The sequence below is a fragment of the Lipomyces doorenjongii genome, assembly GCF_038497915.1.
Source record: "Lipomyces doorenjongii strain NRRL Y-27504 unplaced genomic scaffold V1508scaffold_14, whole genome shotgun sequence".
Lineage (NCBI taxonomy): Eukaryota > Fungi > Ascomycota > Lipomycetes > Lipomycetales > Lipomycetaceae > Lipomyces > Lipomyces doorenjongii.
In genome coordinates, this window is record NW_027118081.1 from 243,816 (window position 1) to 270,604 (window position 26,789).

Below are 26,789 nucleotides of genomic sequence, written 5' to 3' on the forward strand. Positions count from 1 at the left end.
GTGTCCGATTTAAAACGCTATTTATGCGTATGGCCGCTGGGGTTAGGGTTTCTTGGACGGTGTCATAAATTCCATTATACGCGATGGTGACGCAATATAGCGGGGCGACATCGGGTAAGGGTCGGCTAGTACTGTAAATGATGCAAGATGATCTGTAATATTTGCGTCTAAAGCGAGCTATGTCGCTAATCGCTAGATGGAGAGAAATATAATGTAGATAACTTTTAACCTCATGCAAGACGTGGGCGGCGATTGTTTACATTTCGGCCAGCAGCAATATATATGCCATGAAAGATAATCTACCACGGTGGTGGCAGCGATCGCCATGGCACGTGCCCAACGAGCCAGAGTGTCAGCAAGTCGCAGACGAGTGGCGGATTCGCCTCTTGTGCGGCCAGAACCATGTTGGAAGTTTGATATACATCTCTCATGTACTTGTGAGACTGACCCGGAATAGGTATCCTGCGTGTTGCAGTAGCTCAAGCTCATTATTTATACGACTCCATCTTCACTCCATGCAGGTCATCAGAAGATTTACAACTGGACATCATGTACTCACTACGGAACGAACTCATTCGGCTTAACACGCAGCATTTCTCAGTCTGCGCCAGTTTGCGCACGTCTGTGTCAACGACAGGTCGGAACTGGCAGAATTCGTCCTCCAGACGCGAATACACTCTGCGGACTCGGAATTCCTGGTGCTCTGTCTGTACGCTACAACATCCCCAGCCGCGGAGTCCAGAGAGGAAGGTACTGTACCCGAAGCTTCAAATTCTAGCCAACCATGCGGGACAGACTCATGACAATTTATATATTGCCCGCTAAAATACCCTCCAGAATCTCAAATATACCATAGGCATTGGAGATGCTCAAACAATACCTGTACATCTTGAGGTTGACATCACACAAACGTACTGGACACTCTCGGCAATGCTTCGCGACTAGCTGGGGATGTGGGTGATTAGATCAAGTATATGGCCGCTAATGTTGGGAAGTTGCCATATCCCACTATCAATTGGTTTGATGTCATATTCAGCCGCTATCTTGGAAAGACTGTATACTACGTGATATACGTTATATCAAATAGATATGCTCTGAAGTCTATTGAGGAAATCGTACAATATCCCATATTAGTGGTTGTGGCACGCACATAGGCCACAGCCATATCTTTGATCCAGGTCGCCAAAACCAACGCTAAACGACAGAATATAACTCCGATCCGTACCAAACTCCCCACTGCAACTCTATCGACGACCTAAGCGAACGAGCCATCAAAAAAGGGGCGACGAAAATCGTTTGATAAGTACACTGCATAGGAATCCATGAATCTACACGCCAACTCCCTTGAGTCAAACGGCAATCCCTGGGTACGGTCACCTGTGCCCGCAATCCGGCGGTTGGCGTTCTCTGTCCATAACTTTCGGAGCCGAGCCTCGTATTCAGTGACCAGTATCTCAAACCGTGCCGCAACAGATTCCAGACCCTGTGATCTTAAAGTGTCAAGCGCATCTTTTACAGCCTCACTCCCTCCAACCTCCTGAACTCCATCCGTTTTACGCAGTGGGGATGGTACTATCTTTGTCATTGCATCGCGATCACCACCGTAATATCGCTCCCACGCTGAAATGATTGGAAATTCGCGAACCAATCCCATCGCTGCCCGACACGTCGCGCGATTCTGAAATTGGTATGACACAACATCCCAGCCGAGCACCAGCCCGAGGTTCAGACCAGCGAAGAAACCGAGAAAGCCTACAGTTGATTTTCCGAGGAGTTTCAAAAATATACCAGAGTAATTAAATGCTTGAAACCATTAGTCTTACTCTTCAGATCCACAACAATCAGCGTATCGAAAAGACTTACTTGACGCAGCACAGTTCCAAGAAACTGCACCGCCCGCAATAAACGATCCAATATTAACATGCTGCAAGGCTTCTTGCAGATCGCGTCGGTCCTTGTTCGAAAGTCGTGCATCGACGAGCAGGAAACGCTGCAAGGATATTGCATGCGTACCATATTTATCTGCCTGGGAAGCGGGTTGGCGGAAACGGTAGCGTGCGCCGGAGCAGTATCCCGGCTTCTTGGCGTCCGATTTTTGAAATAGGCTGTCGGTCATATTGATAATATTAATAAAATAAAATTATATAATGTTCGATTCTAGTCAGAATTTGGCTTGCATATGAGATCCGGCGATCCCCAAAGGAGGACTGGGTGCTCGTTGCGGCGCGTGATATATGAGAGCAGCTATTGGGAGTTTACCGTTGGGAGTAGCGCTTTCTGCAAGAAGTTGGGTAAGGTTTATTGTATAACTATATTTGTACTATGACGGTATCTTTAAACCTGGGGTTCAATATGTCAGTTGAACTGTTAATGCCATTTTAAACACAAATATCACACATCTTCAACGTTCCCATAATCGTCATAATATTCGGCCTGATGAAAGAAATCTACCCTTTAGGAGATTTGCGTTGCTTATATGTCATTCTATGTACGATCGCATTTATTTGCAAGACTTCGACGGTATTTAGAGGATTTCCTTCACATGAAACCGGCGCACGTTTATTTTGCTTTCTCCTCCTTGTAGCTGCTCTTGAGCTCTCCATTGTGTGAGTTACAATGGCCGTGGTTCGGTATTAATTAGTTGACCGGTTGAGCCAAAAAGGGCAATCGGAAACAGCTCTGGATATTTTTGACCGGTTTAGCTTCACCCCCCTAGGGCGGGAGCACCATTCGCAAAATCTGCAAGTGTCGCATGAGTTACAATGTACACCAAACTTGTGTGGCTTATTACGACACCACGCTTGTGCTATAGGTGATCCATAGCCAACTCGTCAAGTTCTTGTAAAGTTCTCAATTCTCTCTCAAGATACGAGGCACCAACTCGAACCCCATAGTCACCTTCCAGGTTCCGTAACTAAGATCCTCTTCATCTTCAAGAATCTTATCTATAGCGTCTGCTGCCCCACTAGCACGTAATACTCGGCCAACTGCCAACTGGATATTGCAAAGGCGAGCTGACGGTAATGCAACCTGTTCAGGTCCTTGGCCAAATAAGAGTTCTTCACCTTCAAAGTGGCGAGAAAATGTTGGAGGTAGCGACCACCTTTGCACTAGCATTCTGAGAAAGTACCGGTCACTTTGGCATTCCACACCAAATTTAAATTTGTCAAAAGCCTGATGGGAATCAGGATTTAATAAGAGTGCATTAGATGGATCGTTGATGCCTTGGCCAGTTAGTAAATTTTCCATATCTTGACCGGCAAATTTAGAAAGCATAAGTTTAAAGGAATACGACAACTGGCATTGAAAGTGATAATATGTGCAACTTGAAGCGTTGTCATGCCATTAGCTGGCGGTGCAGTTGGCATCGGTCCTGCGTCATCCATTATCCCTCCCACAACACTAAACCGGCCATCTCTGTCTAGCAACTATATAGATGAGTATTAGCCAGTTACACTCTATTAACATAGAACCTAGTATACCGTCTACTTCAAATTCTTTGGCCTGAAGCTGTACTTCTATTAGTTGGTGTAGGAGTTTTGCCGTTGCCCTTCATATTAATCAACATATCGACATAAAATGGACGTGTCCACCTAGCTAATTCGTCCAGAAAGGTCAAGTGTTGAAAACTTTCTGCAACGTCGTCCCAAGTTAGAGGTGTTCTTGGGGTAAAACCTCTCATACTCGTAAACTCTACTCAGCGTTCCACCAATGGGTGACAAAAACTGCGAGAGCTGTGCTCTCTTTCCATATGTGTTTGTTAATTGCGTCCAGAGATCGTTTGACATTCCGTTGCGGTCGTAACCTACATCGAGCAGAGCATGGGCTATCGGAATCGCATTATGGCTGTCGTTCCGAATAGTCGAACATGAGAGAAAACGAACGCGCACGTAGACGCGCCAATATCGTTATCAAAGTATCGAGTGACCTTTCCTCATTATCGATGTGCTGGACACTGGAAGCCATGGAGCAGACTGTGGGGGATGGCGATCGGTTGGGCACGATTGGCCCCGCGTCGCAATTCACCAGTTAGAGAGGTTCTGCAAATATTTTTGATAATAAATGAAAGAAGATTTTGAATTGATGAGCAAAGACATCGTCGTCAACAGCAGCGTCTTCAGTAGCTGGCTATCGTTTACTTCCTCTGTAACCTTCACGTTTTACAGTTCCTTAGTAGCGGGTGTTACCCGGCTCGTTGGCGAACAATATTCGCCGACAGAATTTAGCAACTAAGGTTTGAAGCGGTGGCTCAATGGTAGAGCTTTCGACTCCAGTGAAGTTTAGCATTGGTGTTCATCGAAGGGTTGCAGGTTCAATTCCTGTCCGTTTCATAAATTTTTTTTTGTGAAATTCGATGTAGGAGAGAATGAAAGTGTATTTTGGACTGCGCTCTGATTTGCGGCATAACGTTCAGCCGATTTGTGTGCGGGTGATATAGGCCCGTTGGCGTTGTGGACTGCGGCTTTGACAGGTCCCGGTGATACATCAAAACTTGTCATCTTTGATATTTCCGTCCACGATCGAGTTTACTTTTACCGTCAACTTCTCTGCTCAGCATCAGTATTGACGACTACGTAAAGCGAAAAGTCACTAGATATAGTTTAGGCATAATGGTGAGATATTCTAATAAATATAGCCTGTACCATTCATCCACCTGACGTCATATTAGGCATCCCCACTGTACACATTTCCTCAGCCGACAATAAAATCCATGCGAGACTTCCGCTTCGGTTCTGCACGAGCAAAGACTCTACAAGCCAAGATCTACGAGATCTCGAAAACCGACATGTCGATCCAGGAGCAGCAACCAGTGGAGCTATATACAAGTCTTGCAGATCTCAGCGATGCGTTACCCGGGAATACGCCGCGGTTTATAGTGCTGAGTTATCCGCTGATTACGAGGGATGGGAGGCAGAAGACACCGTATGTACTGATATACTATTTACCGGTGACGGCTACGCAGCAGGCGAAAATGTTGTATGCCGGTGCGGTGGAGATTGTTCGGGCACAAGCGGATGTTAATAAGTAAGTCTGTTTCAATCTGTGAGACCGAGACCGTAAATAGTGCTGACGTGTGTAGATTGATTGAAATTACCGACGAGGAGGAGATACTAGAGATTGAGGAGTTGATAAATGAATAGTGCGTTTGACCAGTACGGTATCGGAGTTTGGGTTTATGTTGTAATATTTGTGTGATATGGGGAAGATCGTATGATGATCTTATAAACTACACTCTCGCATAATTATATAGATAATACATAAATGCGTCTTTTGGGTCTGCGTCATAGTGCTGTGACATTGTACCTAATCGCATACTAACCCCCAATTAAGATCACACAGCTGGATTTTCTCAAAAGTCAATACCCTAACCCACTGGGCTTATTGAATCTCTAGACAAGAACTGGAAATAGTTAACCAAGGACAATGTCATTCAGAAAGCGCAACACTCCGATCACATCACACCGGACGCCGCCAACTTCGTTACCGAGTCCCTCAGCAGAAAGTAAGACTGCGGGATGCCAACAACAATCAAAATTCTCGCGCCCGTCGACGCTAATACCTTCGTATCTGACGCACTCGACCGGAACTGCTTCATTAGACAAACTTTTGATGCATGGGGGCCAACCGCTCGGGACGTCGCTTTTGGTAATCGAAGATGCTGCTACGGATTTTGCGTCTGTGATTGCACGGTGCTATGCGTCGCAGGGTGTGGCTAATTCAGATGTAGTCGTTGCGGTTGGTGCAGGTGCAAGGTGGGGTGTCGACCTCCCCGCACCGGTGGAGGGTAACAAGGCTGATAAAACGGCCATTTCTGTGCAATCTGATCTAGGAAGAGAGGCCAAAGATTTGAAGATAGCGTGGCGGTATAGGAATGCAGTCTCGTCGGTTGCACATTCACAAGATTCAGCAGATGCATTATATTGCCGGACATGGAATATCACCACACGATTGCTTCCTCCCCCAGTTCTGCAGCACATTGAACCTACGAGCTATTCATCTATCATTTCCCAGCTCAGTGCGATCGCTGCATCATCAAATCCTCAGAAAATAATTCGTGTTGTGTTACCGAACTTTTTGAGCCCAACAGTCTATAACCCCGCGACTTCTTTCGCGCCCGCAGAGGTGCTCAAATTCCTCATGTCATTACGTGCTCTACTTCGCGTTTATCAGTCGCAATTGTCAGTGCTAATCACGATATCCAGTGGCTTATTTGACGAACCAGGAAGCGGAAACAGTGTGCTGCTTCCATGGATCGAAAATGTGGTGGACGGAGTAATAAAGATCATTCCTACTCCTCCGCCAGATACTGGTGGTGGGGATAGTGCGAACAAATATCAAGGTTTTATTGACGTTCTGAAAGTGCCAATAGTTAGTGAGCGTGGTGGCATGTTCGTGCGGCAAATGGACTACGCATTCAAAGTCGGTAGAAGCGGGGTTAAGATAGAAAAGTGGGCTATCCCGGTTATGATAGACGAAAAGACAGACGAGAAGAAAAAGGACGAATTGGAGTTTTAGTGTGTGACTAATGGAATAATGCAATAATATTTACAGGTCGTATACTAAATCAGTAAAACGATACAAATATTAGGTAATATTTACAGGTTAGTCGTACTTTGACCGCGAATACCGTCGCTCGCTGGCAACAAAATCATCCGGCTGATCTTCGCCCCGTCGCTGCATGTCGACTTTTTTGTCAAATTCCTCTTGCGATTCAACATTCTCGTCCTTGTAAAATTCCGCATCTAAATCGCGACGAAAATTCCCGTTCCTCGAGTGCTTGCTTGACCGCGTATCTTCCGTGGGGACTTGTGATTGCACGGGAATTCCCCAAGATGACGGCGTAACGGGTTCCGGTCGCGCGGAAGGCGATAGCGCGACTTCCTCCGGTACCCTATCCTCTTCGTCCTCCAATTTGTCGTCGCTGATGTCCCTCTTGTTACCGATCTGTCCGAGCTGATAATCTCTCCACCAAGTCTGGAGAATCGGCTTTGGCTTGCCATTGCAGTAGTAATTGATCCAAAGGCCCAGAGTCGGGCGGAAGTCGACTAGACGGATAATCGTGCGGCAAGTTGGACGTGCTTCAAAGTCACGCATCGCGCGTCTGTATGCTACGGCGTATCCGGCCTAAAAGTTCAATGTCAGGATTAGACGAATAGATCCGCAAACAAAAGGTGTTACCTCATTCCCAATATCAGTACCGACAATAGCTCCAAACGCAGTCATAGACATTCTAGTGGCCGGAAACCACCGTTTCATAGCAATAGCCGCTACACCCAACATTAGCCATTTTCTTAGATGCGCGGCCAATACACACTTACTCACGATGGCAGTGCCTATTCCGCCTACAAAACTGCCGAAAACTCGGTAAACCCATTCTTGGTTCAATTCACTGACAATATCGCGTCGGTCCTTTTTCGTAAGCTGCGCATCCGTGTGCCAAAATAAATCTGAATATTCCCGAGTAGTTAGCACCTTTTTGTTAGGATCAAAGTTGATCTTCGTCACAGGCTGAGGTTGCGTTCGACGGGGCGGAACGTCGAAAATAGATGCCATCGCTTGTCCGACGGATTAGTGTCGTGAGAGAAATATGGCTGCCAAGGGAGAGCTATGGTAGGGAACGGAATTGTGCACGGCGATGTAAATGGCATATTCCGAACTTGTAGCCCGTAGACATATTTAAAATGAGATGAGGATTGCTAACTACGCCATATTTTGCCGATCGTGCTCCGCACAGCCACATCTGATCCAAGGTCTGATAAGCCTCTATTCTATAACATCCTTTGGTTGAATCTCAATCTCACATTACTGAAAATTCATTAGATCCACAGTATCGCATTAAACGAGTATAATATATAATTTCAAGTATTACATGCCAATGAATACGAGCACTATGATAATACAGCGAATTGGCACCCAAACGGTAAAAATAAGCACATTGCATCTGCCTGAAGTGTCGTCTTCACCAAATAAAAGGCGCACAACCGTTTGCATCAACGGCCAATACATGGCCAAGTATACAGCAAGGTCACATTGATAGAATTAGGTACATTGGAAAGAAAATCGCAAGAAGATATGGGCTACTAAATTACCCATCTCAATCAAACATTCCGACGCCGTCCAACAATTTCTGGAAGCAAGGTCAAGGGAGAGAGAACGACATGAAGTTATTCAAAAGGAAAACGTACAGGTTTACCAAAATAATACCGGATAAGCAATCCACCTAGAGGATTACACAACATCCACTGCTACTGCTTTTCCGCTCCGCTGATTGTCCATTGTACTGGCCAGGAGTAGTACCATTTCCGCCTTTGGGACCCGCATTGGGACCGCCAGCCGCTTGATCACGATTATATCGTCGGATCTCTCGAACAAGGTTGTAGAACGCCTCGTCAACATTAATCCGTTGCTTGGCGGAAGTCTCAATAAAACTGCATTGGAAGAAGCTCGCCAATCTCTTGCCCTCTGTACAAAGAATCCAGTTAGAACTGCTGGCAAATTTCACTACTTCTTAGGATACCGCGTACCTTGTTGTGAAACTTGCCGTTCTGTTTCTAAATCGCACTTGTTGCCGACCACAATGATGGGGAAATAATCTTTATCCTTGACACGTAGGATCTGCTGTTGGAACGTACGTATTTCTTCGAAAGATGATCGTGATGTTATTGAATAAACCAGGAGAAACCCCTGACCTGCCCTCATGTACTGTTCTCTCATAGCCGAGTATTCTTCCTGTCCAGCTGTATCGAGCACGTCAAGGAGAGCGACCTCGTTATCGATAACACATTGCTTGCGGTAAGAGTCTGTAAAAATACTGTTAGATGCTTTCCAGACACCGTGGATATATACGCAATACTAGCCTTCAATTGTAGGATCATACTCATCGACGAAATGGCTCTGGATGAGCTGGATAGTGAGTGCGGACTTTCCCACGCCACCGCCTCCAACGACCACTAGCTTATATTCTTGTAAGAACTGTGACTAAAAGCCACTGCAAGTTAGTGCTTTTAATGCTATCAAAGCGATGTACATGACTGGCTCAGATGATTTCGACGAACGACGTAACTCATAATCCAAGTCAAGAGTTGAAGACTGGTACATACCTTTGACATTTGTGCAGACCTCCTCAACGGGCAATGCCTAGATGTAGTTCATGAGTATAACTGTGAACTCATAGCAGAAGAAAGGGGGAATGCAGACAGACCTTAGGTAGTAGTTCAAAGCTAATACAGAAACTGCAGAGATATGATCAGGAAATAGATGTAAACGTGAAATGGTTTGAAGACGTGAATCGTGACAAATCAAGCTGGTGGAGTCTGTGAATAGAATGGATTGTCGAACACGGAGTAATAGACCAATGTCGAGCGATGACAGTAAGGTCGAAATCGCGGCACACTTTGAGGATCTACTTAGGATTTGAGGCGTGGGCTATGTTAGCGACAGACAGGCCGGGTAAGTCTTCCAGATTTATTGGGAATCTCAGTGAATTCTAACGAAGACCTGGAGATACCTTGTTTCTTGCTCCGCACGACAATAAATAGCGTACGCGCACCTTGTGCAAGTACATTCAAAGATACGTACTTTGGTGCATTTTCGCAGTGTCTTGTGTCTGTCCAGAGTAAGTGATTTATGGATGATGATGCTGCTAACGGTTGCACGGACGCAATGTTGGTGCTGCACCCGTGGCATGGCACTTGTACCATAGTCAGCATAATATGTGGCCGCGGTACAGGCTATATACCCCGCCTTTGTTTTGGGTCAGTCCTTCTGTCCCACGACAGAGAAATTTAATCTACACCACATCGCTTGCGGATCGGGACCATAGTCGTCGTTGCACGTCTCTGCTAGTGTTTGGTTTATAACATTTACTGCCATGCAGGAGAACTGTGACTCGAAGATTGTATTGTCTCCAGCCAGCAGTTGTTTGTAGATGAGCTTACTGCAAGTTGAACCGCTCTATTGCAGTTCGTTTACATTGCTATTGGACCCCATCATGGCATGGAAGGTCATCACCTTTCGAATATGAAGAGGCTGCTGATAGATGCATCTGAGAGAATCAAACTGGCACCTGTCAAGATTAGTCTAACCCTTACCCCATGCATCTATCTGCAAACTTTATTTGGTAGACTTAGAAGCTTATAAACAAATCTTTCTGTTACATGCCATCCGGTATATCTGCCTGTTCTTCGGGGAATGCCAAGTAAAATAAAAGCAAAGTAGTTATATGGGATACACGACTTTTATTTTCTACACTATGTTGACGAGGATATTAATTGTGCCGCAAATCCGGGCAAAGCTATTTTATACAGCTTCGATATCTACCAGACAAATTTAGAAATGTTAGTCGCAAGAGAAAGTTGTGATCTGGCGCGCCTAGCTTTATCCTCTGGGATGCCGGGTTTACTTATATGCTGAGACAATTGTACGAATCGTGCTGTTGTCAGCCTTACAGATTGTGAATAATTATCAATCCAATCATTCGTTCCATAAGCAATTATGTATCATGAAACTATATACCCTCAAGCTAACCACTAGGCCCGCCCATAATTTCATAAGCATCCAACACCACATAGCAGTAGTCGGGAGAAATTTTGGGTATAACCCCTTTTTTTTAAAAAATTGAAAGAGTCGATGTATTAGTAACTACATTTAACCCTAACCTCTGTAATATGTTGTTGAGATCACAATTGGAACATGTAATTTGCTTGAAGCTCCATTGGCCTAATGGTAAGGCGTCCGCCTCCTATTATTACTGGATTGGTGATGGCTGTGAGCGGAAGACTGCGGGTTCGAGTCCCGTGTGGAGTGTATTTTTGGTGAAAATATGTATATTTACTTGAATATATGTATTTTTTTTGTTGATCTCCGAGATATTTTAATTTGTACTTCCTAGAGTTTATTTGATAGAGTTTATTCAGAATAATGTCGTTCGGAAAATTATGTACGAATGTTAAGGTTCTCCGGGAGAATTGAAGCTGAGCGGTGCGGCTCGCGTCTCGCAAAATTGACCGGTAGAATAATACAAGTCGATACTTTCACCACTGAGGCCGGTAGACGAGGTAGACACATAATGGCGTTATCGGAAAGCAGTAAGTATATATTCTTTCTTTCGGACTGATGATCTGTCTGATCTTGTTTTGCTGACAAGTGATAGTTCCATCAACACTGCCAGAGGATTCGGTCGCAGCCAATGGATTTGATATCGTGGCGACATACAGAAGATTTCTACAGGAAGATCCAGATATGACTATGCCGGTAGCAGCGATTGAGTCACTGGTCATCTTGCTAAGTCAAACTGAACGTGAGTCTTTGCATCAGCTTCTTAAGTTTTCGAGTTAGAACGAGCTAACAAGTGAAACTAGCCACGACGGCGTCAGAATTGATGGATATATTGGCCAAAGCTGTTGCGGAATTGAAGAAAGGTGTGAAGAACTCGATAAGTTTATCGGCGGGATGTGATATGTTTCAACGTTTCGTGCTACGAAATATTCAAGAATATGGCGTATGCGGATTCTCAGATCCAGATGCAAATATCCTACTAATGTTTATAGGATTGGGAAGCATGCAGGCGGCATCTAGTTAAGAATGGAGGGCTGTTCTTGGAGAGAGCCAAGGCTTCAAGGTATAAGATCGCAGAGTTAGGTCTACCATTTATTCAGGACGACGATGTAAGTATTGCTAATTGATAGTTACGGTTTCCGAATACCAAACGTGATATTGTAGACTATCCTGATACACTCACATTCACGAGCTGTGACTGAGTTGCTTCTTCTTGCCGCCCGCCGCCATATTCGATTTAGAGTCTTCGTAACCGAGTCGCGGCCCACTGAGGAGGGTCTCTCTAGTGCAAAAACTTTGCGAGATAACGGCATTCCCGTCAGAGTAATTGTTGACGGGGCTGTCGGATGGGCGATACAGAAGGTTGATAAAGTATTTGTTGGCGCGGAGGGTGTTGCCGAGAGTGGTGGAATTATTAACAGAGTATATTGCGTGATGATGTTCAATCTAGATCTTCATACTGATTCATTATTAACAGGTCGGGACATACCAAATAGCAGTTCTCGCAAAGGACTCCAACAAACCGCTCTATGTTGTTGCCGAAAGGTAAGTAGTGGTCTCGGCTTTGATGATCTGTATTGACGATAAGGTATGTCAGCCACAAGTTTGTCCGTCTATTCCCCCTTTCGCCGTTCGACTTGCCCAACGAAAGTCCCACTGCCAGTACTTTCACGACTGAACAAGATGACGACGAGATCCAGTCAAATCCATTACTAGACTTCACGAGCGATAATCTTATCACTGCCCTGATCACGGATATTGGGGTGTTGACTTCAAGCGGGGTGAGCGAGGAGCTTATAAAGATGTGGTATGATTAAATATCAGATTAATGTTAAGGTGTTGAAGTTGTTACGGTAAATGTACTTATAGACTATCCTTGACATAACCAAATGCCAGTCCACGTGTGGCCCGTGAATATCTTTTAAAAATGCCGAACATACATCCAAGAACGCCCAATTTATTAATGCAATAAAATGTTGACAACTTTTATTAACCCAAATTAAACTCATCAGCGTTAACACTCGCGTGCATCTGAGCAATTTTCAACATTTTTTTCTTCGCATAATCCGGACCATGATCCGCGAGCCTTTTTCTTCTTGTTTCCCCAGACACCTGAGGTCCAGCAGAAGCATTGTTAGCTTTGCCTAATGTAGCTGGAGTCTCTCGCAAGCCGAAGCATTTCGCCATATGTCCCAAATGAAGATCGCGCACGCTGAAGTATTGCCTTTCAGAAGACAAGTGTGTTGTGTATGCGCGAACGTGACTGGTGAAAGCGCCTTTAGCGAGAGAAAGATTACTATTACTCTGAAGGAGCCACCGTTCAACGTCTAGCTGCGCATTGGTTGCAATATCCTGCCAAACCAGCTTTCCACCAAATGCGGAGCTTAACACCGTCGAGTAATCTCGTCGGATCGGCGGTGACTTGTGCAGTGGTGCAACCACATTGTCGATGTACCCTTCCTCCTTCCCAGGTAATACAAAAATCGTTGACCAACCTTCGTTTCCAACTCGAGCTGTTCGTCCTACACGGTGAAGATGGTCTTCCAATGCAAATGGCGGGTCGAACTCGACAACATGGGAAATAGACGGAAGGTCGAGCCCTCGAGACGCGACATCGGTACACAGCAGAACCGAAGGACCGGAAGTTAATTTCGTGAATGCAGCCAAGGTCGACTTCCGCAATGGCTGACTTAGAGATCCGTGAAGCTTGTATATCATTGGCGACGTCGATTTCAAATAAGTCTTGAGAATATGCGAAGGGAGTGACGTTTTTTCGCCTTCTGCAGTTTTCTCAGACTCAGACTCCTCTTCGGACCCGTCGTCTGTATTACTGGCTCGTGTCAACATTGAGAAGTGAAAGTTGACCGAATCCGAACAAGACAAGAAAACCATAATTTTCGCGTTATTTCGAGTTTGTACAATGTTAACTATGGTGCCCATTAATGATACCATACGCAACTTCATGGGAACGACAACATATTCCTGATTCAATTGATCGGGCGCAGAAAACTCATCTGTTCTGGATGGCTCTGTTGACTTGCTGTCCACATTCACATAAATCGCATTATGGAGTGACTGCTTTCCAAGCTTCTCCACGTCCTCTTTCAACGTGGCGGAACAAAGAACAGTCACTCTGCGATTAGGTAAACCTCTGACACTGTCGATATGGGCTTTCGAATTCTCTTGCAGCTTCGATAGAATTTTCGTAATTGTCTCTTCGAATCCTAGTTCCATAAGCCGATCGCCCTCATCGAGGACGACCCATCGCACTGCTGAAAGATGCATAGCCTCAGTGTTGTCGAAATGATCTGCAAGCCTACCAGGGGTGCTGACCAAAATATTCACGCCCCGCCGCAACCGTGCCTTCTCCGATTTTTTCTTTTCCCCGCCGATGACAATGCCAGGTACAATGTAATGGCAGCAGCGAACAACTGATTCCAGCACGGAATAGATCTGATTGGCCAATTCACGTGTAGGAGCAATTACAATGGCAAATAACCCACTTTCGCGGGTCAGCCTTTCTGGTGAAGCCATGAGGGCATGAATAATAGGAAGGACATAAGCTAGAGTCTTTCCAGAACCTGTCTGCGCTTGAATAAACAAATCTTGCGGATTTTGTGAAATCAGGGCTGGAATAGCTGCGCGCTGGATTGCTGTCGGATGATCAAAGCGCATCTTCTCTTGCAGATGCGACGTAAGCAAATTATGGAGGCCGAGCCCTTGAAACGAGGTGTCGTCGATGAGTGGTGCGTTCGACGGATCATATTGCAGTTCTCCCGAGGAAATGGGTGCGGCAGCGGTCTCGGGATTGGATGTAAACAACGAAGAAATGATATGCGACGAGATTGAACTACTCTGACTAGAGTATTCCAATTTTTTTGTACCGGCAGGTGAATTATTGGCTCCATTGGATGAACGCGCTCGTGGTTCTGGGAAGGTCCTCGCCTCGTTCCCAGGCGCCGTAGGTAGGGATCGAGGATTCCGTTCGACAAAAATTCCATTGCTCCCACTTCCTTTATTATTCCGTAGTGTTTTCTCAGCTTTTAAATGAGCTACATTCTGGCTCGACTGACTACTCGATGATTGTGGTGCGATTTGCCTGACACGGTTCTTCGTCGACCTCTGGATCGCTCGCTTTGCCTTTAATCGCTGTGTCCACTTGCCCTTTATAATATTGTCGCTCAAGGTGACCGGCAGTGGCGTACTCGGAATGCTAAGATTAAGAAGCAGCCCGTCGTCGGCCATATTAAAGTCTGCTAAGTGGACTGAAGAAAGTTGATAATTCACTATCAAAAGAAATATTGGGAGTTATGAGGTCGGGAAATTTTTTTAATTGCCGGCCGGAACTCCCAACTGCATCAGCTCCTACTGAGAAATTATCGAATCTATTCGATACCAGCATGGAGCCTTCTTCTGTTCCGTTCGTCATTAAAGAGGAAGACGATGATGTTATGAAGGACATTTCTCTGGCTTCAGACGTTAGTGCCAGTACTTCTGCCTCTGTCGCAAAAGTTGGTTCGAATGAGACTCCTACTCTGGATGCCTACGATGATGATCCAGTAGTGAAGAGCTTTCCTATTTACCTATCTTCCAGATTAGCTTCACATTTGCATATATTTCAGTATCCTGTACGCCCCAATACGCGTCCATATACCGGCAGCCAAGGTGAACCCGTTCTAGATCTTCGAGTTAAACCTGACTCAGGCATAGTTCAGGTCGATGTCCCGATCAACACTACACACTTCTACGATCACGAGAAAGGCGAGAAATGGGGAGCTGTGGACAGACAAACACTTGGAGGTGTCATGACAAAGTCGGAGGGTTATATGATTGGAATATTTAAAGATGGTATGTCCTGTGAGAATGGCTCTGACGATCTCAGCTAACAAGAGTAGCGGAATTACATTTGACGCCAGTGCAAGGAACATGCCAGCTTCGACCGAGCTTTACGTACGTCGATAAAGATGTTCAGACAGAAAAAGAAATTGCTCGGTCGGTTAAGCAAGACCCAGCTAAACCGAAAGAGATTCGCGCTGTTCAGGTGGGTGTCATGATGGGCAATAACGGAATTAAGCTAACGGTGCTATGTAGATGACAGTGAAGTCGTCAGACGACTCCGCACCACGATATAGTGGAGCTTTAGCTGCAAGGAAACGGGCGGAAGATGAGGAGTTTGTTGAGATGCATTGGTACGATAAAGATACGGAGGAGGCTTGGGATTTGGCGGAGCACTTGCGGAGTGCAAGCCGTGAACCTCTTATCCCCGCTACGACAAAGGACGAGTACATAGATTTAATCAGAGATAAAAGCTAAGTGTAGGTGGACGTTGTTCTGGTAAAAAAATGCAAGCATGAGGAGTTGGGGCATGTTTTTGTACATAAAAACAAAATGTCGTTTTTTTCTGTATAAGATAATTTGTTGTCAGCACGTAAGGGTTTCGGTGATATGGCTCACAATTAGCCTGACTTGTCCCAGCTCATCCATATTTAATTGCCTATCAACTTTCACTCACTTTCACCCGACACGACGTAATTGAGCGTAAGGCGCATTTCAGTTGCCAAAATGTCCTACTCCGTCTCAATTCACAAGCCATCGTCGGTCCGGCATGCGGTCTGCACTGACCTAATTGCTCCAGGAGAGTATTCATTAATCCTCGCGCGACCGGCTTCGATCGATGTCTACGTGATCCAGTCAAGCAGCCTGTCGTTGCAGTACTCACTTCCCGTAAATGGCACAATTACCTCTCTGCTGGCATTTAAGCCTACAACGTCGTCGACATCGTGGCTGTTTGTGCTCACGGAGGATTGCATCGGTTTTACTCTCTCATACAAGGATGAACACCTGGTAACGGAGCAAATCGCCACGGATCTGGATGAACGTTTTCTTCCCGACACGGACACGGAGCATATAGCGATTATGGACCCTCAATTCCGTGCAATTCTGCTGCATACGTACAAGAGCAGTCTCACATTTATCCCACTTGTTCAAGCTGCCACCAGCAATAAGAAACGTGTCTCAAAATTGCCCGCCGCACCCACTACAACTGGTCTGCAAGTAACGGGCACGTTATACCCGGCAAGGCGACTACCAATTGAGGAATTAATTATTATATCAATTGTATTTCTAGAAAATGTGGAACGTCCGACTATTGCAGTCCTGTACAGAGATGGTCAGCATGCGCGACACGTCAAAGTATACGAGATCAATGAGACGGGAAATGCACTAGAAGAAGTCAATGGATCGGGGTTGCGGAATGTTGATCAAGGTGCTTCGCTGCTAGTACCGTTTCCGACCCCGACTGGTATGGAGTATTTTGGGACTATGTAAGGTAATAGCACTAACGTCGTAAGGGGGATTCTTTCTTTTAGGGGAGCAGCTATTGACCTATTTTCCACCGCCGAACTCCAAGGATCGAAAGCCAAAGAAGCTTCCATTTAACGGCCCAATAAATTTCTGTGCGTGGGCTTGCATTGACGAGAACGGCAAGCGATTTTTACTCGGCGATGAGTTTGGCCAGATTTATATCTTGCAGGTCAAGTTAGCGTACGATAGCGATGTTCCAGTAGTTGCAGATTGGAAAATTAAAAATATTGGAGAGGTACGCATTTTGTAGGTCTCGAGGAAGGAACGTACTGATGCCCTATTAGACTTCTATTCCAACGACGCTGACATATCTGGATTCTGGATTCTTCTTCGTCACTTCGCACTTTTCACCGTCTACATTATTTTATTTATCACCGGAGGAGCCTCATGTCCAAACTGTGCAAGTTATCCCCAACCTGGCTCCTATTACGGATTTTCAACTTGTCAGCAGAGAAAACACAACAGATGTCATTGCTTGCTCGGGTGGGTTCAAGTCCGGCTCCCTAAGAATCATACGATCCGGAGTCGGTGTTGACGCTTTAGCCGAGATTGCAGGTATAAAAGGACTTACAGGTCTGTGGGCGTTTGATGACGATATCGTTGTGGCCTCGTTCATTGAGAACACGATGGTGGTCAAATGTGATCCGGAGTCAGGAACTTTCGAAGAATTGCCTGGATGGTGGCAAATAGCTTCAAACGAGCCCACAATTGAAATGGCGGAATATGACTCTAAGATTGCACATATCAACCGGTCATCGGTGACTATTGTTGACACAACAAATGGACAGTTAATTGCTAGATATGAGGGCAGACAGATATCGGGGGCAGCTATCACACCGCAAGTAATCATTATTGCTATGTCACTGACCACGCTGGTCGAACTTTCGTGGGATTTGACGGTGATTTCCACTGTGACTTTACTCGGCGAGATTTCTTGCATAGCAGCCAAGGAAGATCTCTGTGTTGTCGGTTTGTGGAACGAAGATAAAGCTGGTATCTATTCCCTACCGGATTTACACAAAGTCGGTGACACTGAGAACTTATGTGGTGGAAATGTGCGCTCGTTAAAGATATCTGTATTGGACAGCATTGCAGAGCCAATTCTATTTGTGGGTATGGCAGACGGTACCTTACACAGTTATCACCTTGGTCCAAGTACAGCCATGGATGGGGACTTAACGGAACAAAAGATCACTGTTTTGGGTACCCAACCAGTTTCATTATATTCACTAAAGAATTCGATATTCGCGGTGTCCAGTCACCCATCCATGATATATGGCCACGCCAAAAAAATCACAATTTCTAGCGTCAACTTACAGGCTCCTACTGCAGTTGCCGTATGCAAAGATACATCAATTGCTGAAGATTCTGATGGTAGTGATGTCTTAATCTTCGCGACAGATGACAAGATAACATATGGCGTTATTGATCAACTTATGAGTACGCATGTCCAAACGCTTGAACTAAAGGAGACGGCAAGGCGATTAACAATTATGTCACCTGCTGCAGGGGTCATTGGGATAATCACTCTCAAGACAGAGCTTGATTCTTACAGTGGCGATGAGATCATAAACTGCTTTGTGAAAATAGTGGACTCGTCATTATTTGAGGTTGTTGATTCATATGCATTACAAGAAAATGAAATGGCGGAGAGTATAACAAGTGGTTTCTATGATGGTACAGAATATTTGGTAGTAGGAACAGGGTTTGCAGCGGACAGAGAGGAGTACACCAAAGGTAGGGTTCTAGTATTCGAGATCACTCCCGAAAGAAGACTGTCATTGGTTCTTCAGAATGAACTTCACGGCGGTATTTATGCGATGTGCGGAGTAAATGGAAATCTTGTCTGTGCCGTTAATGCCATCGTAAGTGCAATATTGAGTCCGAGACAGCCGAGTTTGACTACTAAACCATATCAGGTTAGGTTATGTACGATCTCGACAGACCCTATGACTGGATCGCTTGATTTCAAGTTACAATGTGGCTTTCGTTCACCGGTGATGGCAATCACACTTTCAACTTACGAAGATTACGTTCTAGTTGGTGACCTTATGAAGAGCGTAGCATTACTTCAAGTTCGTAAGGTGTCGTCAACGGAAGGAGTCGAATATATGTTTCATGAAGTGGCCCGGTACTATGAGCCAATGTGGATGACAGACGTTGAGATTTTGGATGAGAAGACTAGTATCGGGACAGAAGCGGAAGGAAACATTGTGGTGTTTCAACGTGAGGAGATGACTGGAATGAGAGACTCTTCGTTTATGACGAAGAATGATGAGGATCCTGTACTAGAAGTAATCTCCAGTATGAGAGTGGGTGAGGTCGTGAACAGGATACGACGAAGTAAGTTTCACTTGGTTGGTCAGGACTCAGATTGTGCTAACTAACACCAGTCACAAAAAAATCAACTGATATCTCTGTGGCTGATCCTGTTGTTATTCCTCAGGCGTATTATGCTACAGTATGTTTAGTTTGGTATTGTGGGACCGAATAATCTAACAGAAAGTATTTAGCGCGACGGAGCCATTTATTTGTACGGCCAAATCTTACCGCAACATATCAATAACCTAATTAACCTTCAGTCCAACATGTCGAAAATTGTGAAGTCTGCCGGAGACTTGAAAATAACTTCGTACAGAGCATTCTCGAATCAGCGACGAAAGCTGTACGAACCGGTTCGGTTCGTTGACGGCGACTTCATTGAGCAATTTTTGGAGCTATCGCAACTGGAGAAGGAACAGGCGGTACAAGGCGTCAACGGTGGTGTTAACTTGAACTTAACTGTTGGTCAGGTCTCTGGAATGGTTGAGGATTTGAAGCGATTGCGTTAGTACAGACGATCCATCATGAGCAAATTAGCTAGGTACCGCAGAATGTACTCAATATGTGGGTAGATACAATATCTACACTGTTCTTTAATAGATTTCCCATAGGCCAATTTTTCCATCCTTTCCTCCAACTGCCAGCCAATGCTGATTCCTCACCATTTGTTCCCGCTTAGACATAACAGTGCTAGAGAATACAGCACGTTTTTGATCAAATACACGAGTAAGTGCAATGTCGTCTGCTGTCGTATCAGCTGGATTTTCACTGTCGTCCGATGCTAAACCTGCGACGTCGGATAGCTCTGTCTTGCCAAATTTTGTACAGGTTATTCCTTGCTGTCGACCACCCTTAAACGACGCCAGAAGTTTTAACGATTTGTAGAGGAAAACTCGGACCATACCATCCCAACATGCCACTGCACATATCTTCTCATCATCGCGTATGTCTATCGAAGCAATTCCAGTATGCTTTATATCGACCATCCTTAAATATGCCGATTCAGTCATATCGTCATCGTCGCCAAACTCGGTCATGGTCTTGCATTCAATATTGGAAAGCTGTGGATATAGCGGGTGTTTTACTATTTTTGAGTCTGCGCCTGACGAAATAAATGTCGAATCCGCTGGATGCAATGCCACCGAGAGTACTGCAATCTTAGTCCAGGATCAGGTATATGTACATGTACATAGCAACTTACTTGGTTGACTGTGTGCTTTGCAGAGATATATCTTAGTGCTGATGCCATCTTCGTGCAATTTGAATATAGCAACATGACCACTTTCATACCCAGCAATGAGCCTATCTTCCATAAGCTCAATAGCCATGACAATTCCTACAGAGCAATTGTTACTCATATTCCAAAGACCAATGAAGCTACCGATATTTACCAGTTTTAAATTTGGGTTGGACAGCCTTATATGGCCGCCTCAGTTCTGGCAATAAGTCGTATACATCGACCTTCCTATGTTAATCGTTTAACACGATATCAATTGCAAAATTACATACTGTATCAGAGTCCAGTGTTCCAGGTACGGCGATTCTATTAGTTCCCCATGTTGCCGCTGAGCAAAAGTTCAGCGCGTTCACATCAAGAGATGCGACCAACCACGGCCTTCTCCAATCATCTGGATTGTTGTCCGCGCTTGGTATATCTGTATCCAGCGGACTGTCGTTTAGTCGGTGCAAGTACAATTTGTTATCACGTCCATGCCTATCAGAACGTCAGCATGACGTTCCACAACGTTCACAATTATGGCTTTCAGACACCATACGTAAGTAGTAATTCATCAGACATCCATTTGACTGTCAAAAGAGCTGCAGAATGGGATTTCCATACTGCCAGCGGTCGCCGAGTAACTAAGGACCATTGAATACACCAGCCATCATCGTCTCTAAATTTCAGCGTTAGCAGATTGTTTCAGAAGGTCTCAATGAAATAGTTTACCCCGAAACTAAGCGCAGATTAGACGAGTGAAATGCAATCGCAGTGATCGGATGTGATTGTGCCCTTAGCGTAGCCACTGCCGCTGGAGTGGGCATCCCGAAAAGACAATTAGTTTCGACCAGTTAATGTACCAAAGTCATAGCCGTTTAATTAGGCGTTATAGACAAATCCAATTAGGTAGTTCTTGTTGTAAAGGCAATCCAAGTTAAGTCACAGGGTTAGGGCACCTTGTCGAGCCGCACTGTGGCGATGTTGGGATCCAACGTACCGGCTCTAATCTTGTGTGCGGCTCCGCCGTAAAAAAACTGAAAAAGTCCTGTTCTACAAAACGTCGGCGGCTGGCATCAACTTCCTTTCTTCCGAACATACCCATATCACGAAACACTGAGATCTTCTGGTTCTGCACATATGGTTTCGAGAATTTCAGCAGGTGCCACGGCGTTCAGTCCTCGAGGATTTTCTCCTTCTACTTCGGGAGTCTCGACTCCCATGTCCTCGACTACTTCACTGTCCTCTCTCGCTTCGGCGGTCTCTTCAGTGTCGATTGCATTTCCTGTGAATCCTGCCACGGATATTTTGACGTCATTGTCGGCTGTCACATCTATCGCAAATGCCAGAACACTTGCTGCTGATCTAGCTAGCGTGGCAGATGAGGCAGGGCCGCCCTCCCTTCGGACCTATGGGTCGGTGAGCCGTTTCAAAGTCGTCTAATGCGTTCAACTAACAGATTGCAGTATCCTCGACAAGATTAAATCGCTGTCTAAGTCAAAAAGTTCAGCGTTAGTTAGAGAAGCCTCGCTGTTGGCGTTTACCACTTTAATTAAGCAGTTCGGCGGACAATCCACTGCGGAAGCCTATTTCGTCCCCTACTTTACGCTCCCATATGATCTTCTTGCCGATAAAGAAGTCACGGTTCGGAAAGCCGCTCAAACCGCAGCTGATCTAGAGCTTGCAATATATCCTGTTGAGGCGCATACGTCAGCGCTGATTCCGCTTCTCAACGAATACCTCAACTCGACTGCTAAATGGCAGTCCAAGATTGGTGTTATGAAACTTTTCGAGAAGTTTGCCAGCATCACTCCGTCAGACGCACTGCTGCAACAATTTGTCAGTATTATTCCAGTTTTGACGAATTGTATGCACGATATGAAGGCGGAACTGTCGAAGGCGGCGACTAAGACCACGACCGTGATGGCTAAGCTTATAGGTAATCAAGACATCGTTTCGCGACTGCCGCTCATTATCGACACTATGGCTGAGCCTACTGCTGTGCCGAAAACCGTTCTCACTTTGTCTCATGTCACTTTTGTTGCTGAAGTCACCGAGCCAGTACTTGCGATGCTTGTACCTATTCTTCAGCGAGCGCTCAGCCAAGGTTCGAGCTCACAAGACTTGCTTCGTCAAACTGTTATCGTCGTGGAAAATTTGACTCGTCTCGTTCACAATCCACGTGAAATCAGAGCCTTTCTTCCGGTTCTACTTCCATCCGTTAAAAAGGTCGTAGACACTGCCGCTCTGCCCGAGGTCCGGTCTCTGGCTTCCAAAGCACTCTCAGTCCTCGAAAATGCTCAGAAGGAAGAGGGTACCAGTCGCGTTACTCCGGCAGAACTCGTGGACAAGTTAACCATTGGTGACTTAGATCCTATAGTTGTCAAATACATCGCCGGTTTGGTTTCTGTCGATGTGAACACTCAGGAATGGGAGCGGATAAAGGATGTCATTGTTCCATATTATCAGGATTCCAAGCTTGCTGAGGATGCGGCAACACAACTTGCTGGCGTCTATGAGGATTTATTCAACCCACGCGTTGTAGACGATTCAGGCGAAGAAGGTATTGAGATTGTTAATGCAAAGTTCTCGCTTGCCTACGGTGGCAAGATGTTGCTCAACAAGACTTATTTGAGGCTATACAAGGGACACCGATATGGTCTTTGCGGGAGAAATGGTGCGGGAAAATCTACTCTCATGAGAGCAATCGCGAATGGAAAACTAGAGGGATTTCCGGATAAATCTGAATTGAGAACTTGTTTCGTTGAGCATAAACTTCAGGGGGCGGAAGGAGATATGGATCTGGTTTCATTCATAGCTAAAGATCCGGAACTGCAGCATGTCGCTAGAAACGAAGTCTCTCAAGCGTTAGAAGACGTTGGCTTTGACGAGACACGCCGCGCCCAGAATGTTGGCGCTCTTAGTGGAGGATGGAAGATGAAGCTGGAGCTTGCGCGTGCGATGCTTATGAAAGCAGATATTTTACTTCTTGACGAACCGACTAATCACTTAGATGTCACTAATGTCAAATGGCTCGAGGACTATTTAACAAGTCACACTGACATCACCAGTTTGATCGTTTCCCACGACTCTGGATTCTTGGATACTGTCTGTACAGATATTATCCACTACGAGGATAAGAAGCTGGTGTACTACAAGGGAAATCTTTCAGAGTTTGTTAAGGTTCGTCCAGAGGGCAAGGCATACTATACGTTGACGGCCTCGACCCTGAAGATGCGATTCCCACCACCCGGAATTTTGACTGGTGTCAAATCTAATACCCGTGCTATAGTTCGAATGCAAAATGTCACCTACGCTTATCCGGGATCGAAGAAGCCGTCTCTTGGCAATGTTAGCTGTGCTTTGTCGCTGTCGTCCCGCGTTGCTATTTTGGGTGCCAATGGTGCTGGTAAATCGACTCTGATCAAGCTACTCACTGGAGAATTGATCCCTCAGGAGGGTCGTGTGGAGAAACATCCAAATCTTCGAATCGGCTATATAGCCCAGCATGCGCTAGCTCATGTTGAGATGCATCTGGAGAAGACGCCCAATCAGTACATTCAGTGGCGTTACGCCAATGGTGATGACCGCGAGGTCCTGATGAAGCAGACGCGGATTTTGACCGAGGAGGATAAGATCCAGATGAGTAAGGCAATTGATATCGGGGATGGCAAGGGAGCTCGAAATATTGAATGCATTGTTGGTAGACAGAAGTTGAAGAAGTCTTTCCAGTACGAGGTGAAGTGGGTCGCTCATCTCCCCAAGTACAACTCTATGATCTCACGAGAGAAGTTACTCGAGTGGGGTTTCCAGAAGATGATTCAGGAGTTTGACGATCACGAGGCGTCCCGAGAAGGATTAGGATATCGCCAGCTCAGCCCTCCTGTTATTCGCCAGCATTTCGAAGATGTCGGTTTGGACGGTGAAATTGCGGATCACGTTCAGATGGGTGGCTTGTCTGGCGGTCAGCTTGTCAAGGTTGTTATTGCCGGTGCAATGTGGAATAATCCTCATTTGCTCGTTCTTGATGAGCCTACTAATTACTTGGATCGTGAATCTCTTGGTGGTCTGGCTGTTGCAATCCGCGACTGGTCTGGTGGTGTTATTATGATTTCCCACAATGAGGAGTTCGTTGGTGCACTGTGCCCCGAGCAATGGAACGTTGCTGATGGCAGAGTGATTCAGAAGAATTCTGCCGTTGTCGCATCGGACCGATTCGAGGATTCCAAGTCTAGTACACCATCGGCCACACCTAGTGAAAGCGGAGACTCGCGTGCAGCCTCACCAGCTCCCTTAGTATCTGCTGTCACAGACGACTCATCTCCGGCCAACATTAAGGTGAAGACTAAGAAGAAAAAGCTTACCAGAAATCAGCTCAAAGAGCGTGAGCAACGCCGCCGGCTCCGTCATTTGGCCTGGTTAAGCTCGCCAAAGGGTACTCCTCATCCGCCCGACACAGATGACGAGGAGGAATGATTGGGGTCAAGGTCACGGACTTTGAAGGAAATATTTTTTCATAGAGTATAGATCTTGTGTGCATTTGTGAATTTGTTCTGTATTGCTAATCGCGTGGAAAAAGTTTAGGATGGTGAGTGGTTTGCGTTTTGTAATAGACTAGTGGTTTGCTGTTATGGAAAGTTCATTAGAAACGGTTTTGTTCATTAGAAATTGATTTGATGTGAATTATTGATCTTGTTACTTTCTAGACTGCACCTACGCAGATACATTCTTATACAATGATATATCATAATGAGACGTCAGTCTAATTATAGGAATGCAATAGTCTAGCTCATGAGTAAATATTATTCAACTATTGTCGTAGCGAGTATAAACAGTAGATTCTTGGTTCCTTATCCGATATATTGCGTAACAAGCTTCAATTAAATCAGGGATCCCCACAGTGGCATATTGTCATGCAAGTACCTTCAAATTGATTGCATTGGGTTACTCTGATACTGATTTTGCAGCTTCTGTTGCACCAGGGTAGCTTGTGAAAATTATACAATTGGTTATATGTAAAAGTTATGCTATTATATCACAGTGGAACACTATATCTGCTAGCAAGGTGAAATTACGGAATCAGACGTGACATTGGATAACAATCCAGTAGCGAGTCTAGATATATGGATTGGATATAAGGCAGCTTTGCGTTATCTAGGATTGATGGCCCTAACCTGCCGTTGGCTTTGTATTTCGTGCCAGTTAGCATTAAAATCCGTGGATATTCCCTTCTGCGGCTACATGCAGTAAGTAGAGTTCTACAAGAAGTTTTGCCTGCAATAAGTATATTTAATATTATTACGTTTCCTGACAATTTCCACACTGAATACCATGCCGCTTCCGCTTCTCATCCTCGTCCCTATCGCCGTTCCTATTGCACTGGCAACCATTACCGGAGTCGCATTTCAAGCTCATAACAACCTCAACAACGGAAAAATAACTGATGCACTTATCCGGGAGTTGCCTCAGACGGGTCTGACAGCATGTACTCTTCGTCCTCAGTTCCGAACTAACAACAAACTGTTGAATGTTTTCTCACGTACTGGTGTGAAGATGTTCAGATTTGTGCGGCATCAACCGTCGCCTGAAGTTCATGGGATAACTTATTCGCTTCTAGATGGACGCGACGCTCATCCATTGTCTACAATCCATATTGAGGGCTTGAAAAGTGAGGTGCTCTTTCACGGATCCGATGAAATTTTACAGAATTTGGGATTGGTTAGCATTCGACATGTTGTAGATGCAGATGACAACTATAGGATGTTTATTCTTCCTGATGGGCACACATATCAGTGGACTGGGAAAACTAGATACTTGGAACGGGTGACTGACAGGTCGGGAACACAGGACCCTGAAGTGCGAGAACGCATCGGTGCTGCGCGTCGTATCGGTACGAGAATCTGGGAAATCAAGTTTGACGAACGACAGCTTCCAGCGGAAGTCGTGTTTTCCACTGCGATTGTTAGTATTTTGGATCAATGGAACACTGTATTTGGTGTAGGGGGGATTTTCTTGAAGTCCGATAAAAATCTAACGGTTAAGTTTCAATCTTGATCTTTTGCGGTGACTCTACCTCTGTTAAACTGTGAGGAATTGAGATGAACAACTTGTGACGGTTGCATTTTACTCAAAATTTACTACCTTATTAAGAGGCATTCTAGTTGGTGTATGGATGTGCACGGCATTGCAAACTGAAACAACTGCTGAGTTATTACTACCCGCATGCCTGAATTATTGACCACTACTGCATGAGCTTGTTGTTTTAAGTCGCTAGGAATAAATCTCTTTCCTTTTCATCGTTGTAATCATTCTGTAGGATTCGAATGTAACT

The 26,789-nt window shown here is 45.3% G+C and overlaps 13 protein-coding genes and 2 non-coding genes across 15 annotated transcripts; 9 read left to right on the forward strand and 6 right to left on the reverse strand.

Moving 5' to 3' along the window:
• Positions 1 to 1,040: 1,040 nt before the first annotated feature.
• On the reverse strand, positions 1,041 to 2,276 carry V1508DRAFT_58130 (uncharacterized protein). The gene is made up of 2 exons (XM_066942961.1): positions 1,864 to 2,276; positions 1,041 to 1,803 (listed from the first exon to the last, which is right to left on the reverse strand). The coding sequence occupies exons 1-2, from the start codon at positions 2,114 to 2,116 to the stop codon at positions 1,256 to 1,258; spliced, it is 801 nt and encodes a 266-aa protein (XP_066796962.1). The 5' UTR covers positions 2,117 to 2,276; the 3' UTR covers positions 1,041 to 1,255.
• Positions 2,277 to 2,704: 428 nt separating this feature from the next.
• On the reverse strand, positions 2,705 to 4,127 carry V1508DRAFT_445071 (uncharacterized protein; the record flags this gene model as incomplete). The annotated part of the gene is made up of 5 exons (XM_066942410.1): positions 3,869 to 4,127; positions 3,641 to 3,846; positions 3,327 to 3,421; positions 2,899 to 3,297; positions 2,705 to 2,806 (listed from the first exon to the last, which is right to left on the reverse strand). The coding sequence occupies exons 1-5, from the start codon at positions 3,964 to 3,966 to the stop codon at positions 2,705 to 2,707; spliced, it is 900 nt and encodes a 299-aa protein (XP_066796963.1). The 5' UTR covers positions 3,967 to 4,127.
• Positions 4,128 to 4,238: 111 nt separating this feature from the next.
• V1508DRAFT_t31 lies at positions 4,239 to 4,331 on the forward strand. The gene has a single exon. It is a non-coding gene; the product is annotated as a tRNA-Trp (tRNA).
• On the forward strand, positions 4,285 to 5,326 carry V1508DRAFT_414260 (uncharacterized protein). The gene is made up of 2 exons (XM_066939899.1): positions 4,285 to 4,613; positions 4,670 to 5,326. The coding sequence occupies exons 1-2, from the start codon at positions 4,611 to 4,613 to the stop codon at positions 5,027 to 5,029; spliced, it is 363 nt and encodes a 120-aa protein (XP_066796964.1). The 5' UTR covers positions 4,285 to 4,610; the 3' UTR covers positions 5,030 to 5,326.
• Positions 5,327 to 5,422: 96 nt separating this feature from the next.
• V1508DRAFT_414261 (Elongator complex protein 4) lies at positions 5,423 to 6,553 on the forward strand (the record flags this gene model as incomplete). The annotated part of the gene is made up of 1 exon (XM_066939900.1): positions 5,423 to 6,553. A coding segment is annotated over one exon (1,094 nt), but the record flags the coding sequence as incomplete, so codon positions are not given.
• V1508DRAFT_414262 (uncharacterized protein) lies at positions 6,498 to 7,741 on the reverse strand. Its single transcript, XM_066939901.1, has 3 exons — positions 7,320 to 7,741; positions 7,180 to 7,268; positions 6,498 to 7,125 (listed from the first exon to the last, which is right to left on the reverse strand). Exons 1-3 carry the CDS (start codon positions 7,552 to 7,554, stop codon positions 6,604 to 6,606), a joined length of 846 nt encoding a protein of 281 aa, XP_066796966.1. The 5' UTR covers positions 7,555 to 7,741; the 3' UTR covers positions 6,498 to 6,603.
• Positions 7,742 to 8,221: 480 nt separating this feature from the next.
• Positions 8,222 to 9,110, reverse strand: V1508DRAFT_396459 (ras family-domain-containing protein; the record flags this gene model as incomplete). The annotated part of the gene is made up of 4 exons (XM_066938102.1): positions 8,222 to 8,463; positions 8,526 to 8,801; positions 8,859 to 8,979; positions 9,102 to 9,110. The coding sequence occupies 4 exons, from the start codon at positions 9,108 to 9,110 to the stop codon at positions 8,222 to 8,224; spliced, it is 648 nt and encodes a 215-aa protein (XP_066796967.1).
• A 1,598-nt stretch (positions 9,111 to 10,708) lies between these two features.
• V1508DRAFT_t32 lies at positions 10,709 to 10,806 on the forward strand. The gene has a single exon. It is a non-coding gene; the product is annotated as a tRNA-Arg (tRNA).
• Positions 10,807 to 10,969: 163 nt separating this feature from the next.
• V1508DRAFT_454888 (uncharacterized protein) lies at positions 10,970 to 12,506 on the forward strand. The gene is made up of 7 exons (XM_066942599.1): positions 10,970 to 11,087; positions 11,153 to 11,299; positions 11,361 to 11,500; positions 11,550 to 11,666; positions 11,722 to 11,979; positions 12,035 to 12,102; positions 12,155 to 12,506. The coding sequence occupies exons 1-7, from the start codon at positions 11,069 to 11,071 to the stop codon at positions 12,372 to 12,374; spliced, it is 969 nt and encodes a 322-aa protein (XP_066796968.1). The 5' UTR covers positions 10,970 to 11,068; the 3' UTR covers positions 12,375 to 12,506.
• V1508DRAFT_414274 (P-loop containing nucleoside triphosphate hydrolase protein) lies at positions 12,396 to 14,843 on the reverse strand. The gene has a single exon (XM_066939902.1). It carries the CDS (start codon positions 14,800 to 14,802, stop codon positions 12,547 to 12,549), a length of 2,256 nt encoding a protein of 751 aa, XP_066796969.1. The 5' UTR covers positions 14,803 to 14,843; the 3' UTR covers positions 12,396 to 12,546.
• A 165-nt stretch (positions 14,844 to 15,008) lies between these two features.
• On the forward strand, positions 15,009 to 15,870 carry V1508DRAFT_352105 (DNA-directed RNA polymerase III subunit Rpc5; the record flags this gene model as incomplete). The annotated part of the gene is made up of 3 exons (XM_066936845.1): positions 15,009 to 15,405; positions 15,453 to 15,598; positions 15,649 to 15,870. 3 exons carry the CDS (start codon positions 15,009 to 15,011, stop codon positions 15,868 to 15,870), a joined length of 765 nt encoding a protein of 254 aa, XP_066796970.1.
• Positions 15,871 to 16,030: 160 nt separating this feature from the next.
• On the forward strand, positions 16,031 to 19,861 carry V1508DRAFT_414276 (CPSF A subunit region-domain-containing protein). Its single transcript, XM_066939903.1, has 6 exons — positions 16,031 to 16,858; positions 16,908 to 17,155; positions 17,205 to 18,785; positions 18,840 to 19,263; positions 19,314 to 19,381; positions 19,434 to 19,861. The coding sequence occupies exons 1-6, from the start codon at positions 16,120 to 16,122 to the stop codon at positions 19,749 to 19,751; spliced, it is 3,378 nt and encodes a 1,125-aa protein (XP_066796971.1). The 5' UTR covers positions 16,031 to 16,119; the 3' UTR covers positions 19,752 to 19,861.
• Positions 19,599 to 21,356, reverse strand: V1508DRAFT_58385 (WD40 repeat-like protein). The gene is made up of 6 exons (XM_066942962.1): positions 21,191 to 21,356; positions 21,018 to 21,137; positions 20,752 to 20,956; positions 20,634 to 20,703; positions 20,444 to 20,578; positions 19,599 to 20,392 (listed from the first exon to the last, which is right to left on the reverse strand). Exons 1-6 carry the CDS (start codon positions 21,283 to 21,285, stop codon positions 19,836 to 19,838), a joined length of 1,182 nt encoding a protein of 393 aa, XP_066796972.1. The 5' UTR covers positions 21,286 to 21,356; the 3' UTR covers positions 19,599 to 19,835.
• A 171-nt stretch (positions 21,357 to 21,527) lies between these two features.
• Positions 21,528 to 25,329, forward strand: V1508DRAFT_383973 (P-loop containing nucleoside triphosphate hydrolase protein). The gene is made up of 3 exons (XM_066937758.1): positions 21,528 to 21,873; positions 21,925 to 24,979; positions 25,043 to 25,329. Exons 1-2 carry the CDS (start codon positions 21,599 to 21,601, stop codon positions 24,932 to 24,934), a joined length of 3,285 nt encoding a protein of 1,094 aa, XP_066796973.1. The 5' UTR covers positions 21,528 to 21,598; the 3' UTR covers positions 24,935 to 24,979; positions 25,043 to 25,329.
• A 3-nt stretch (positions 25,330 to 25,332) lies between these two features.
• Positions 25,333 to 26,735, forward strand: V1508DRAFT_414283 (uncharacterized protein). Its single transcript, XM_066939904.1, has one exon. It carries the CDS (start codon positions 25,790 to 25,792, stop codon positions 26,510 to 26,512), a length of 723 nt encoding a protein of 240 aa, XP_066796974.1. The 5' UTR covers positions 25,333 to 25,789; the 3' UTR covers positions 26,513 to 26,735.
• Positions 26,736 to 26,789: the final 54 nt, after the last annotated feature.

What these genes read in the sequence shown, in the direction of transcription:
- V1508DRAFT_414276 (XM_066939903.1), top strand. Translation starts at nt 16,120, where the DNA reads ATGTCCTACTCCGTCTCAATTCACAAGCCATCGTCGGTCCGGCATGCG. An exon ending in CGTGAACAGGATACGACGAA is followed by an intron (nt 19,264 to 19,313) that starts GTAAGTTTCACT and finishes AACTAACACCAG; the next exon opens with TCACAAAAAAATCAACTGAT. An exon ending in CTCAGGCGTATTATGCTACA is followed by an intron (nt 19,382 to 19,433) that starts GTATGTTTAGTT and finishes GAAAGTATTTAG; the next exon opens with CGCGACGGAGCCATTTATTT.
- V1508DRAFT_414274 (XM_066939902.1), bottom strand. Translation starts at nt 14,802, where the DNA reads ATGGCCGACGACGGGCTGCTTCTTAATCTTAGCATTCCGAGTACGCCA.
- V1508DRAFT_454888 (XM_066942599.1), top strand. An exon ending in CTTGCTAAGTCAAACTGAAC is followed by an intron (nt 11,300 to 11,360) that starts GTGAGTCTTTGC and finishes AAGTGAAACTAG; the next exon opens with CCACGACGGCGTCAGAATTG. An exon ending in GTGGTGGAATTATTAACAGA is followed by an intron (nt 11,980 to 12,034) that starts GTATATTGCGTG and finishes CATTATTAACAG; the next exon opens with GTCGGGACATACCAAATAGC.
- V1508DRAFT_383973 (XM_066937758.1), top strand. Translation starts at nt 21,599, where the DNA reads ATGGTTTCGAGAATTTCAGCAGGTGCCACGGCGTTCAGTCCTCGAGGA. An exon ending in CCCTCCCTTCGGACCTATGG is followed by an intron (nt 21,874 to 21,924) that starts GTCGGTGAGCCG and finishes AACAGATTGCAG; the next exon opens with TATCCTCGACAAGATTAAAT.
- V1508DRAFT_58385 (XM_066942962.1), bottom strand. Translation starts at nt 21,285, where the DNA reads ATGCCCACTCCAGCGGCAGTGGCTACGCTAAGGGCACAATCACATCCG. An exon ending in AATCTGCGCTTAGTTTCGGG is followed by an intron (nt 21,138 to 21,190) that starts GTAAACTATTTC and finishes GCTGAAATTTAG; the next exon opens with AGACGATGATGGCTGGTGTA. An exon ending in TCTGATGAATTACTACTTAC is followed by an intron (nt 20,957 to 21,017) that starts GTATGGTGTCTG and finishes ACGTTCTGATAG; the next exon opens with GCATGGACGTGATAACAAAT.
- V1508DRAFT_58130 (XM_066942961.1), bottom strand. Translation starts at nt 2,116, where the DNA reads ATGACCGACAGCCTATTTCAAAAATCGGACGCCAAGAAGCCGGGATAC. An exon ending in TTGGAACTGTGCTGCGTCAA is followed by an intron (nt 1,804 to 1,863) that starts GTAAGTCTTTTC and finishes AATGGTTTCAAG; the next exon opens with CATTTAATTACTCTGGTATA.
- V1508DRAFT_414283 (XM_066939904.1), top strand. Translation starts at nt 25,790, where the DNA reads ATGCCGCTTCCGCTTCTCATCCTCGTCCCTATCGCCGTTCCTATTGCA.
- V1508DRAFT_414262 (XM_066939901.1), bottom strand. Translation starts at nt 7,554, where the DNA reads ATGGCATCTATTTTCGACGTTCCGCCCCGTCGAACGCAACCTCAGCCT. An exon ending in AATAGGCACTGCCATCGTGA is followed by an intron (nt 7,269 to 7,319) that starts GTAAGTGTGTAT and finishes TGTTGGGTGTAG; the next exon opens with CGGCTATTGCTATGAAACGG. An exon ending in GTACTGATATTGGGAATGAG is followed by an intron (nt 7,126 to 7,179) that starts GTAACACCTTTT and finishes TTGAACTTTTAG; the next exon opens with GCCGGATACGCCGTAGCATA.